Source organism: Coregonus clupeaformis, chromosome 8, assembly GCF_020615455.1.
Source record: "Coregonus clupeaformis isolate EN_2021a chromosome 8, ASM2061545v1, whole genome shotgun sequence".
Taxonomy (NCBI): domain Eukaryota; kingdom Metazoa; phylum Chordata; class Actinopteri; order Salmoniformes; family Salmonidae; genus Coregonus; species Coregonus clupeaformis.
This window is the reverse complement of record NC_059199.1, coordinates 55,655,066-55,667,495: the sequence shown is the minus strand read 5'-3', so window position 1 is coordinate 55,667,495 and position 12,430 is coordinate 55,655,066. Positions and strand designations below refer to the sequence as shown.

Below are 12,430 nucleotides of genomic sequence, written 5' to 3'. Positions count from 1 at the left end.
CCTGTTGATTTTGTACGTTTGCCCACTGACAAAGAAATTATCAGTCTATAATTTTAGTGGTATGTTTATTTGAACAGTGAGAGACAGAATAACAACAACAAAAATCCAGAAAAACGCATGTCAAAAATGTTTGAAATTGATTTACATTTTAATGAGGGAAATAAGTATTTGACCCCCTCTCAATCAGAAAGATTTCTGGCTCCCAGGTGTCTTTTTATACAAGTAACGAGCTGAGATTAGGAGCACACTCTTAAAGGAAGTGCTCCTAATCTCAGCTTGTTACCTGTATAAAAGACACCTGTCCACAGAAGCAATCAATCAATCAGATTCCAAACTCTCCACCATGGCCAAGACCAAAGAGCTCTCCAAGGATGTCAGGGACAAGATTGTAAACCTACACAAGGCTGGAATGGGCTACAAGACCATCGCCAAGCAGCTTGGTGAGAAGGTGACAACAGTTGGTGCGATTATTCACAAATGGAAGAAACACAAAAGAACTGTCAATCTCCCTCAGCCTGGGGCTCCATGCAAGATCTCACCTCGTGGAGTTGCAATGATCATGAGAACGGTTAGGAATCCGCCCAGAACTACACGGGAGGATCTTGTCAATGATCTCAAGGCAGCTGGGACCATAGTCATCAAGAAAACAATTGGTAACACACTACGCCATGAAGGACTGAAATCCTGCAGCGCCCGCAAGGTCCCCCTGCTCAAGAAAGCACATATACATGCCCGTCTGAAGTTTGCCAATGAACATCTGAATGATTCAGAGGAGAACTGGGTGAAAGTGTTGTGGTCAGATGAGACCAAAATCGAGCTCTTTGGCATCAACTCAACTCGCCGTGTTTGGAGGAGGAGGAATGCTGCCTATGACCCCAAGAACATCATCCCCACTGTCAAACATGGAGGTGGAAACATTATGCTTTGGGGGTGTTTTTCTGCTAAGGGGACAGGACAACTTCACCGCATAAAAGGGACGATGGACGGGGCCATGTACCGTCAAATCTTGGGTGAGAACCTCCTTCCCTCAGCCAGGGCATTGAAAATGGGTCGTGGATGGGTATTCCAGCATGACAATGACCCAAAACACACGGCCAAGGCAACAAAGGAGTGGCTCAAGAAGAAGCACATTAAGGCCCTGGAGTGGCCTAGCCAGTCTCCAGACCTTAATCCCATAGAAAATCTGTGGAGGGAGCTGAAGGTTTGAGTTGCCAAACGTCAGGCTCGAAACCTTAATGACTTGGAGAAGATCTGCAAAGAGGAGTGGAACAAAATCCCTCCTGAGATGTGTGCAAACCTGGTGGCCAACTACAAGAAACGTCTGACCTCTGTGATTGCCAACAAGGGTTTTGGCCACCAAGTACGAAGTCATGTTTTGCAGAGGGTCAAATACTTATTTCCTTCATTAAAATGCAAATCAAAAACATTTTTGACTTGTGTTTTTCTAGATTTTTTTGTTGTTATTCTGTATCTCACTATTCAAATAATCCTACCATTAAAATTATAGACTGATCATGTCTTTGTCAGTGGACAAATGTACAAAATCAGCAGGGGATCAAATACTTTTTTCCCTCACTGTACACTAAGTTTACTGTGCCTTTAAACAGCTTGGAAAATTCCAGAAAATGATGTCATGGCTTTAGAAGCTTCTGATAGGCTAATTGACATAATTTGAGTCAATTGGAGGTGTATCTGTGGATGTATTTCAAGGCCTACCTTCAAACTCAGTGCCTCTTTGCTTGACATCATGGGAAAATGAAAAGAAATCAGCCAAGACCTCAGAAAAAAAATGGTAGACCTCCACAAGTCTGGTTCATCCTTGGGAGCAATTTCCAAACGCCTGAAGGTACCACGTTTATCTGTACAAACAATAGTACGCAAGTATAAACACCATGGGACCACGCAGCCGTCATACCGCTCAGGAAGGAGACGCGTTCTGTCTCCTAGAGATGAACGTACTTTGGTGCGAAAAGTGCAAATCAATCCCAGAACAACAGCAAAGGACCTTGTGAAGATGCTGGAGGAAACAGGTACAAGAGTGTCTATATCCACAGTAAAATGAGTCCTATATCGACATAACCTGAAAGGCCGCTCAGCAAGGAAGAAGCCACTGCTCCGAAACCGCCATAAATTAGCCAGACTACGGTTTGCATCTGTACATGGGGACAAATATCGTACTTTTTGGAGAAATGTCCTCTGGTCTGATGAAACAAAAATAGAACTGTTTGGCCATAATGACCATTGTTATATTTGGAGGAAAAAGGGCGTGGCTTGCAAGCCGAAGAACACCATCCCAACCGTGAAGCACGGGGGTGGCAGCATCATGCTGTGGGGATGCTTTGCTGCAGGAGGGACTGGTGCACTTCACAAAATAGATGGCATCATGAGGAAGGAAAATTATGTGGATATATTGAAGCAACATCTCAAGACATCAGTCAGGAAGTTAAAGCTTGGTTGCAAATGGTTCTTCCAAATGGACAATGACCCCAAGCATACTTCCAAAGTTGTGGAAAAATGTCTTAAGGACAACAAAGTCAAGGTATTGGAGTGGCCATCACAAAGCCCTGACCTCAATCCTATAGAAAATTTGTGGGCAGAACTGAAAAAGCGTGTGCGAGCAAGGAGGTCTACAAACCTGACTCAGTTCCACCAGCTCTGTCAGGAGGAATGGGCCAAAATTCACCCAACTTATTGTGGGAAGCTTGTGGAAGGCTACCCAAAACGTTTGACCCAAGTTAAACAATTTAAAGGCAATGCTACCAAATACTAATTGAGTGTATGTAAACTTCTGACCCACAGGGAATGTGATGAAAGAAATAAAAGCTGAAATAGATAATTCTCTCTACTATTATTCTGACATTTCACATTCTTAAAATAAAGTGGTGATCCTAACTGACCTAAGACAGGGAATTTTTACTAGGATTAAATGTCAGGAATTGTGAAAAACTGAGTTTAAATGTATTTGGCTAAGGTGTATGTAAATTTCCGACTTCAACTGTAAGTGCATAGATGACATGTACACCGCTCAAAAAAATAAAGGGAACACTAAAATAACACATCCTAGATCTGAATGAATGAAATAATCTTATTAAATACTTTTTTCTTTACATAGTTGAATGTGCTGACAACAAAATCACACAAAAATTATCAATGGAAATCAAATTTATCAACCCATGGAGGTCTGGATTTGGAGTCACCCTCAAAATTTAAGTGGAAAACCACACTACAGGCTGATCCAACTTTGATGTAATGTCCTTAAAACAAGTCAAAATGAGGCTCAGTAGTGTGTGTGGCCTCCACGTGCCTGTATGACCTCCCTACAGCGCCTGGGCATGCTCCTGATGAGGTGGCGGATGGTCTCCTGAGGGATCTCCACTCAGACCTGGACTAAAGCATCCGCCACCTCCTGGACAGTCTGTGGTGCAATGTGGCGTTGGTGGATGGAGCGAGACATGATGTCCCAGATGTGCTCAATTGGATTCAGGTCTGGGGAACGGGCGGGCCAGTCCATAGCATCAATGCCTTCCTCTTGCAGGAACTGCTGACACACTCCAGCCACATGAGGTCTAGCATTGTCTTGCATTAGGAGGAACCCAGGGCCAACCGCACCAGCATATGGTCTCACAAGGGGTCTGAGGATCTCATCTCGGTACCTAATGGCAGTCAGGCTACCTCTGGCGAGCACATGGAGGGCTGTGCGGCCCCCCAAAGAAATGTCACCCCACACCATGACTGACACACCGCCAAACCGGTCATGCTGGAGGATGTTGCAGGCAGCAGAACGTTCTCCACGGCGTCTCCAGACTCTGTCACGTCTGTCACATGTGCTCAGTGTGAACCTGCTTTCATCTGTGAAGAGCACAGGGCGCCAGTGGCGAATTTGCCAATCTTGGTGTTCTCTGGCAAATGCCAAACGTCCTGCACGGTGTTGGGCTGTAAGCACAACCCCCACCTGTGGACGTCGGGCTGTCATACCTCCCTCATGGAGTCTGTTTCTGACCGTTTGAGCAGACACATGCACATTTGTGGCCTGCTGGAGGTCATTTTGCAGGGCTCTGGCAGTGCTCCTCCTTGCACAAAGGCGGAGGTAGCAGTCCGGTTGCTGGGTTGTTGCCCTCCTACGGCCTCCTCCACGTCTCCTGATGTACTGGCCTGTCTCCTGGTAGCGCCTCCATGCTCTGGACACTACGCTGACAGACACAGCAAACCTTCTTGCCACAGCTCGCATTGATGTGCCATCCTGGATGAGCTGCACTACCTGAGCCACTTGTGTGGGTTGTAGACTCCGTCTCATGCTACCACTAGAGTGAAAGCACCACCAGCATTCAAAAGTGACCAAAACATCAGCCAGGAAGCATAGGAACTGAGAAGTGGTCTGTGGTCACCACCTGCAAAACCAGTCCTTTATTGGGGGTGTATTGCTAATTGCCTATAATTTCCACCTGTTGTCTATTCCATTTGCACAACAGCATGTGAAATGTATTGTCAATCAGTGTTGCTTCCTAAGTGGACAGTTTGATTTCACAGAAGTGTGATTGACTTGGAGTTACATTGTGTTGTTTAAGTGTTCCCTTAATTTTTTTGAGCAGTGTATTTTTTTCCCGCTGTCCCTGTTTCGATACAGGTGCATGATAATGGTCCATTCTAAATCAAAACAAATGTTACACATATATTATTTAGTATATCTAAAGACAAGATTAAATCAAGAATAGGCTAATGGGTGACAATAGTAGCCTATCACTTGTGAACTATATATTATCATTTGTGACTTGTTCGAATCATAGTCGCACACCTCATGTAAAATTAAGCACATTTAATCTGCTTTACAAGGGGTATAGCGCCTAACTGGCATATACAAACAGCGCGTGAGTTTCACGTTTGGGAAAGATCCTCTGTAGCTCAGCTGGTAGAGCACGGCGCTTGTAACGCCAAGGTAGTGGGTTCGATCCCCGGGACCACCCATACACAAAAAAAAAAAATGTATGCACGCATAACTGTAAGTTGCTTTGGATAAAAGCGTCTGCTAAATGGCATATTATTTTATTATTATAAAGATCATTTTCACTATAAAATGCACCATTTTATAATAGAAACATTACATGTATAATTGCATTTGCGGTCACTTTTGATAATGGTGTTTTCCGGAACGTTCGTGCTTATAGCCTACTACCATGTGCACATTGCTGCGCTTATAATGTGAAGAAATAGGCTAATAGTTTATCAACATTTTAAGCTAAACGTTCTGATCTGTTGCGTCAGCTATATTGCATAAAAAAGTTTTTTTGATGCTAGTGGTTGTATTAATTTGGGATCTATCATATCCCACAACTGTCCCAGACAGTTATTTCTCACACAGAATAGAATATGTCGACTTATGTACTATGGTGGATAGTAGATTGACATAGGCTAGTGCTTTTGCTGTTCGTTAGGCCTACTCATCTTGTTGCCTGACGAAAAGTAAATGTGGACAGTTCTTCCAATTTCTTCAATATGCACCTCGGAATTGGATAAGGACGCACACAGTTGCGTCCCCGATGTGTCTGTCTTAACTTGTAGCCTGTGAGAAAGAACCGATCACGTGAAGGAGAGCCGTGTGTGTGAGTGAGACACTTCAGATTGTGCAGCACACTCAGGGAGAAGGGCAAAACGCAGCACTCCGGCCCGCAAAAGGCATGGATTCTTTTAGGGTGCATTACGGTCACAAAGGGGATGCCGCTGTGAAATTCGAGGCATTATCAAGTGTTTGTCAAATTGTGAATGAGGGACAGCCTGCGCAAAAAAACCAAAGCAGAGCTCATGCCTTTCAAGCAACTTTTTTCAAATCATCATTAGTCTCATCATGCAGCCTTACAACGTATTAAAAATCAAAACATATAGCCCAACGTTTGTAGAACAACTAAAGTTACATTAATAACTCTAAATTAAAGCATATAGGAGTACCTATTTCTTTGTTAACCGCTCAACAAGAATAGCCGTATGTGCGCACTCCCTCAAATCGTTTGGAGAAAATATGTATATTTTATTCAGCTTTGTTCAATTGTGTTCTTCAGACTATAAAATACTATAAAATAATTATACGGAATGATAAGCAAATCTTTTCTGCTAAATGAACTAGTGTAGCCCACAGCCAGTTGGAATAGCCACATCAGGACCTAAGATAAGGCCAATCATTTTCTTCATATCATGCTTCTTTAGACCTGTCTAAAATAAATAATGGATTTATTGTGAAGGTGTAGGCTATATTACATGGATTTAATAAGCTATGTGTGGAAGCCAGGAGAGGCTAAATGTGTTTTATGTTAATTAACGGTCAATTACTGTGAGACCGACAGTTATTTACTTGACAATCACCGGCTGATGAAATTTTGTGACCGCCACAGCCCTAGTCAGCCTTAATTGATGAACCACGTCAAATTGGCTAGCTAGCTAATAACAGATCACATCAGTATGGCTAGTTAACATACTAACTTTCAGGGGATAAACTACATGGCTATATCCAAATATTGTTTGATTTGCTTGCCATCTATAGTGGTGAAGACATTAGTCGACTGAAAACTTTACCAGGGCGAGGACTTGCAGATGTCAAGCTCTTTCCAAAAGCCTAATCTCTGATGAAGCAAGCTAAATGACACATTCTTTGCGTAGCTAGCTAGCTAGTTAACTAGATGCCAAATGGATAGGCTACCTTCAAGTATCTGAAAATGCATGATCAATTGATGTTTACTGAACATAAAAAGCATGCAGTTACTTGCTGTATAACTCTGATAGAGCTCTGCATCGTATTCTGATGGTTTATTGATAACAACCTATAGTTGCGCAAAGAGTTATGGCATATTATAATATTTTTGTCTTAACCTGTGTGTTTTGAACCTAGGAGCAAAGCAGGAAGTAAAAGCACTATGCGTCTTTCTGTGTGTGTGTGTACCCTATTCATGTTCCTGTTTTGATGGCAGGCATCCAGAGAGAGTCTGAAGATGGAACCACTGGCAGATGTCATCTTACTGCCCGGAGAGGAGAGAGTCATAGGTGAGTTTTCTAAGCTGTTTCTGGGTGAATCTCAATCGTATTTCCTTGATTGCGTGCATCCTCGCTCCTCGTCTCCTTCTCAAAACGTATTGGAGGAGAAGATATGAGTAGAGGAACCTCAGATCTTCTGCTCCAATGTGCTTTGAGAGGGAGATGAGGAGGGAGGAAATAAAGAATCAAGGAAATATTATTGAGATTCGCTCTCTCTGTCTTCAAGGAACCTCTCATAACAGGAACTCTCACTAGTGGTTAGTTTCAAATTCCAGAGATGGTTACATCATATAGGATTCCTTTAATGTGATCTGTATTTAGCCTTGTAACCTTTCTCATAACAGGAAGAACTAATGTTTTTTCTCTAGCCTTGAAAGTTGGTGACATTATTCAGCAGCAGTAGTTGGTGTCTTAGAATACTTACAGTGCATTCGGAAAGTAGGTTTTTAGAAATGTTAGCAAAAAAATTAAATAAATAAACAGATACCTTATTTACATAAGTATTCAGACCCTTTGCTATGAGACTAGAAAGGTGCATCCTGTTTCCATTGATCATCCTTGAGATGTTTCTACAACTTGATTGGAGTCCACCTGTGATAAATTCAATTGATTGGACATGATTTGGAAAGGCACACACCTGTCTATATAAGGTTGCACAGTTGACAGTGCATGTCAGAGCAAAAACCAAGCCATGAGGTCGAAGGAATTATCCATAGAGCTCCAAGACAGGATTGTGTCGAGCTGGGGAAGGGTACAAAAAATGCTGCAACATTGAAGGTCCCCAAGTACACAGTGGCCTCCATCATTCTTAAATGGAAGAAGTTTGGAACAACCAAGACTCTTCCTAGAGCTCCAGATTTCCTCTTTGGAGATGGGAGAACCTTCTAGAAGGACAACCATCTCTGCAGCACTCCACCAATCAGGACTTTATGGTAGTGGCCAGACAGAAGCCACTCCTCAGTAAAAGGCACATGACAGCACCTAAGGACTCTCAGACCATGAGAAACAAGATTCTCTGGTCTGATGAAACCAAGATTGAACTCTTTGGCCTGAATGCCAAGCATCACGTCTGGAGGAAATCTGGCACCATCCCTACAGTGAAGCATGGTTGTGGCAGCATCATGCTGTAGGGATGTATTTCAGCGGCCGGGAGACTAGTCAGGATCGAGGCAAAGATGAACGGAGCAAAGTAGGTGAAGGTTCACCTTCCAACTGGACAACGACCCTAAGCACACAGCAAAGACAACGCAGGAGTGGCTTCGGGACAAGTCTCAATGTCCTTGAGTGGCCCAGCCAGAGCCCGGACTTGAACCTGATCAAACATCTCTGGAGAGACCTGAAAATAGCTGTGCAGCGACGCTCCCCATCCAACCTGACAGAGCTTGAGAGGATCTGCAGAGAAGAATGGGAGAAACTCCCCAAATACATGCGTGCCAAGCTTGTAGCGTCATACCCAAGAAGACTCGATGCTGTAATCGCTGCCAAAGCTGCTTCAACAAAGTACTGAGGAAAGGGTCTGAATCTTTTTTTTAAATACATTTTCAAAATGTTCTAAAAACCTACTTTTGCTTTGTCATTATGGGTATTGTGTGTAGATTGAGGGGGGGAAACGATTTAATCAATTTTAGAATAAGGCTGTAACGTAACAAAATGTGGGAAAAGTCAAGGGTTCTGAACACTTTCCGAATGCACTGTATATACGGTATTCCGCCCACACCAAATTGTGGTGTGTCAGTGTTTACAGTAAATATAAACAGGAGAGGTGGTAGAGAGGAGATTCCTGTTGGGGTTGTCACAGGAGAGGCTAAATATAGAACCTACTCTCCCCAGCCGTGTCAACTTGCGTTGTTCCAGAGTAGTTATAAATGTCGCTATCTTAATTTGTCTCTCTTTCAATTCAATTCAAAGGGTTTTATTGGCATGGGAAACATATGTTTACATTGCCAAAGCAATTGAAATAGACAAGAAACACAAGGGAAATAAACAATACAAAATTAACAGTAAACATTACACTCTTTATCTCCTCTCTCGCTCTCTCTGGGATCACTTCTGCCAATGATATTTATTGCTTGGAGAATTTTAAGACAGGTTGAATACAGCGTTTGAAAAGCTTTTTTCTTGCTGTAATGTTTACATCATGGTTTGTTCAGCGTATGTACGTGTGCGTTGTATATACTTGCTCATTCTTATATTACTTGTTTTCTCTCCTCCCTCTTCCTCTTCTCTCTCTCTCCCTCTTCTCTCTCTCTCCCTCCTCCCCTCTCTCCCCCCTCCCTCACTCTCCCTCCCTCTCCCCCCTCCCTCACTCTCGTCCTCCCTCGCTCTCTCTCTCTCGTCCTCTGTCTCTCCCCACTCTCTCTCTCCGTCTCTCCCCTCTCTCTCCCTCCCGATCCCTCCCTCTCTCCCTACCTCTCTATATCTCTCTTTTGACCTATCCCTCTCCCTCCCTCCCTCCTCCCAGACAAAGACATAATCTACATCTGTCCATTCAACGGAGCTGTCAAAGGCAAAGTCTTCATTACTAACTACAGACTGTACTTCAAGAGTGCAGACGCAGTGAGTAGGACACACACACACGACTGTGAGTGACGCGCATGCACACACTCACAGGGAGTACCGCTGGGACAAAGCACACATGTCTGTCATGGTGGTTGCGTCTTGTGTGGCAGACAGATGGAAGGCATCAGAACACCCAGTTATTCTAACTCTAATTAACATGACTGCTATATACTTACTACTCCTTGTCAAAGGACTGTTTGACCAAGAAATCAAACAGAATATGAGAAATTCACAATCACCGGTTCCAGTGTCATGTATTGAAACGCGTGGCCTTATCTTGGCTTTCTTTTGCAGAATTACTGAGAATTAACAGACAGTTTTTTAACGTGAAAAGTAGTAGATGGCATAGCAGTGCGGTAGTGTTTTCTGTAGTGTCCTTTATGTAAATAGCCAGTTTTAGTTTTTTTGTCTTTTTCGTATATATTTCTCAATCTCACTTTCCATCCTTTAACTAAATATACTTTCCTGCAACCCGCCTCACCCAATGTGGAATGGATTCTGTTGTTTCTTCACACATTTTTATCCAGAACCTCTGGCTGAAACTAGCCAGCTAGCCAGCTAACTAGCTACTTGCTATTAGCCACCGTTAGCGGTCTTCACCATTGTCCGTGGCCGTGGCCTGCACTTCCTACCAGCCAGCTCTAGCCTGGACAATTGTTGGCCAGTCTGCACATCGCGCTATCGAGACAGAGCATATCGGATTTTCTGCCGGAACCACTGGACCTTAACACCGGATTCATCGCTACTAGCTAGCTGCAACCAAATGGACGTTTTGTGGTTGGTTAATCAGCCCTGAGTTAGCCTTGAGCCAGGCCCATCTCCCGGCTATCTACCTCTCTGTCAACCGGACGGGACCTCCTAGTGTTGGCACGGAGCCCCGACGATCCAACATGACTGGTCTGCCGACTAAATCGTCTGATGTGGTTACAACAGGCTTCCCATTATGACGTCGACCACGAAGATCCATCTGCTAGCCCCGGCCCGCTAGCACACGCTAGCCGTGGCCTCTTGCTCGCTAGTGCTATAGCAGCCCCCGAACTACCTCCGAACTATCCTATTGCTGTTCACCGGACCTTATGATAACTCAGCTATACAGCTGATGCCTGCTGGACTGTTCCTTTTTACGGTACCGCATCCTGTTTATGTTTAGCCTCAGCCCAAACTTTGTCGCCATTACCAGCTGTTGTCTTAGCTCTCTCGAATTACACCTGTGATTGCCTTATGCCTCTCTCCCATGTCAATATGCCTTGCTTATTGCTGTTTCGGTTATTTCTTATTGTACTATTTCACTGTAGATCCCCCAGCCCAGCTAAACCTGCCTTAGATAGCTCCTTTGTCCCACCCCCCATACACACGGAGACCGTCTCAATCGGTGCCTCCAGTGATGCTATCTCCTTCATCGTTACCCAACGCTTAGGTTTACCTCCACTGTACTCATATCCTTCCATATCCTTTTCTGTACATAATGCCCTGAATCTATTCTACAACGCCCGGAAACCGGCCCCTTTTTTTCTCTGTACCCAACGCACTAGAAGACCAGTACTTAAAGCCTTTAGCCATATCCTTATTCTACTCCTCCTCTGTTCCTCTGGTGATGTAGAGGTTAACCCAGGCCCTGTAGCCCCCAGTATCACTCCTACTCCCCAGGCGTTATCATTTGTTGACTTCTGTAATCGTAAAAGCCTTGGTTTCTTGCACGTTAATATCCAAAGCCTCCTCCCTAAGTTTGAGTTATTCACTGCGTTAGCACACTCCGCCAACCCTGATTTTCTAGCAGTGTCTGAATCCTGGCTTAGGAAGGCCACCAAAAATTCAGAAATGTCCATCCCCAACTACAACATTTTCCCTCTCGATAGAACTGCCAAAGGGGGTGGGGTTGCAATCTACAGTAGAGAGAGCCTGCAGAGCTCTATTGTACTATCCAGGTCTGTGCCCAAACAGTTTGAGCTTCTACTTCTAAAAATCCACCTTTCCAGAAATAAGTCTCTCACTGTTGCCGCTTGCTACAGACCCCCCTCAGCCCCGAGCTGTGCCCTGGACACCATATGTGAACTGATTGTCCCCCATCTATCCTCAGAGTTCGTACTGCTTGGTGACCTAAACTGGGATATGCTTAACACACCGGCCAACCTACAATCTAAACTAGATGCCCTCAATCTCACACAAATTATCAACGAACCTACCAGGTACAACCCTAAATCTGTAAACATGGGCACCCTCATAGATATCATCCTGACAAATGTACCTTCTAAATACACCTCCGCTGTCTTCAACCAGGATCTCAGCAATCACTGCCTTATTGCTTGCGTCCGTAATGGGTCCGCGATCAAACGACCACCCCTCATCACTGTCAAACGCTCCCTAAAACACTTTAGCGAGCAGGCCTTTCTAATTGACCTGGCCCGGGTATCCTGGATGGATATTGACCTCATTCCATCAGTAGAAGATGCCTGGTTGTTCTTTAAAAGTGCTTTCCTCTCAATCTTAAATAAGCATGCCCCATTCAAAAAATTCAGAACTAAGAACAGATATAGCCCCTGGTTCTCCTCAGACTTGACTGCCCTTGACCAGCACAAAAACATCCTGTGGCGTACAGCATTAGCATCGAACAGCCCCCGCGATATGCAACTTTTTAGGGAAGTCAGGAACCAATATACACAATCTGTTAGGAAAGCAAAGGCTAGCTTTTTCAAACAGAAATGTGCATCCTGTAGCACTAATTCCAAAAAGTTTTGCGACACTGTAAAGTCCATGGAAAATAAGAGCACCTCCTCCGAACTGCCCACTGCACTGAGGCTAGGAAACTGTCACCACCGATAAATGTACGATAATCGAGAATTTCAACAAGTATTTT

General features: G+C 44.1%; 1 protein-coding gene across 3 annotated transcripts in view; it reads left to right on the top strand.

Moving 5' to 3' along the window:
* Positions 1-12,430, top strand: part of LOC121571279 (myotubularin-like) — a 72,510-nt gene that overhangs the window by 23,815 nt on the left and 36,265 nt on the right. For all 3 annotated transcript variants that reach the window (XM_041882654.2, XM_041882653.2, XM_041882655.2), the window contains 2 exons: positions 6,954-7,026; positions 9,479-9,573. In XM_041882654.2, the coding sequence (XP_041738588.1) occupies positions 6,954-7,026; positions 9,479-9,573 (168 nt within the window). The remainder of the gene's footprint in view (positions 1-6,953; positions 7,027-9,478; positions 9,574-12,430) is intronic.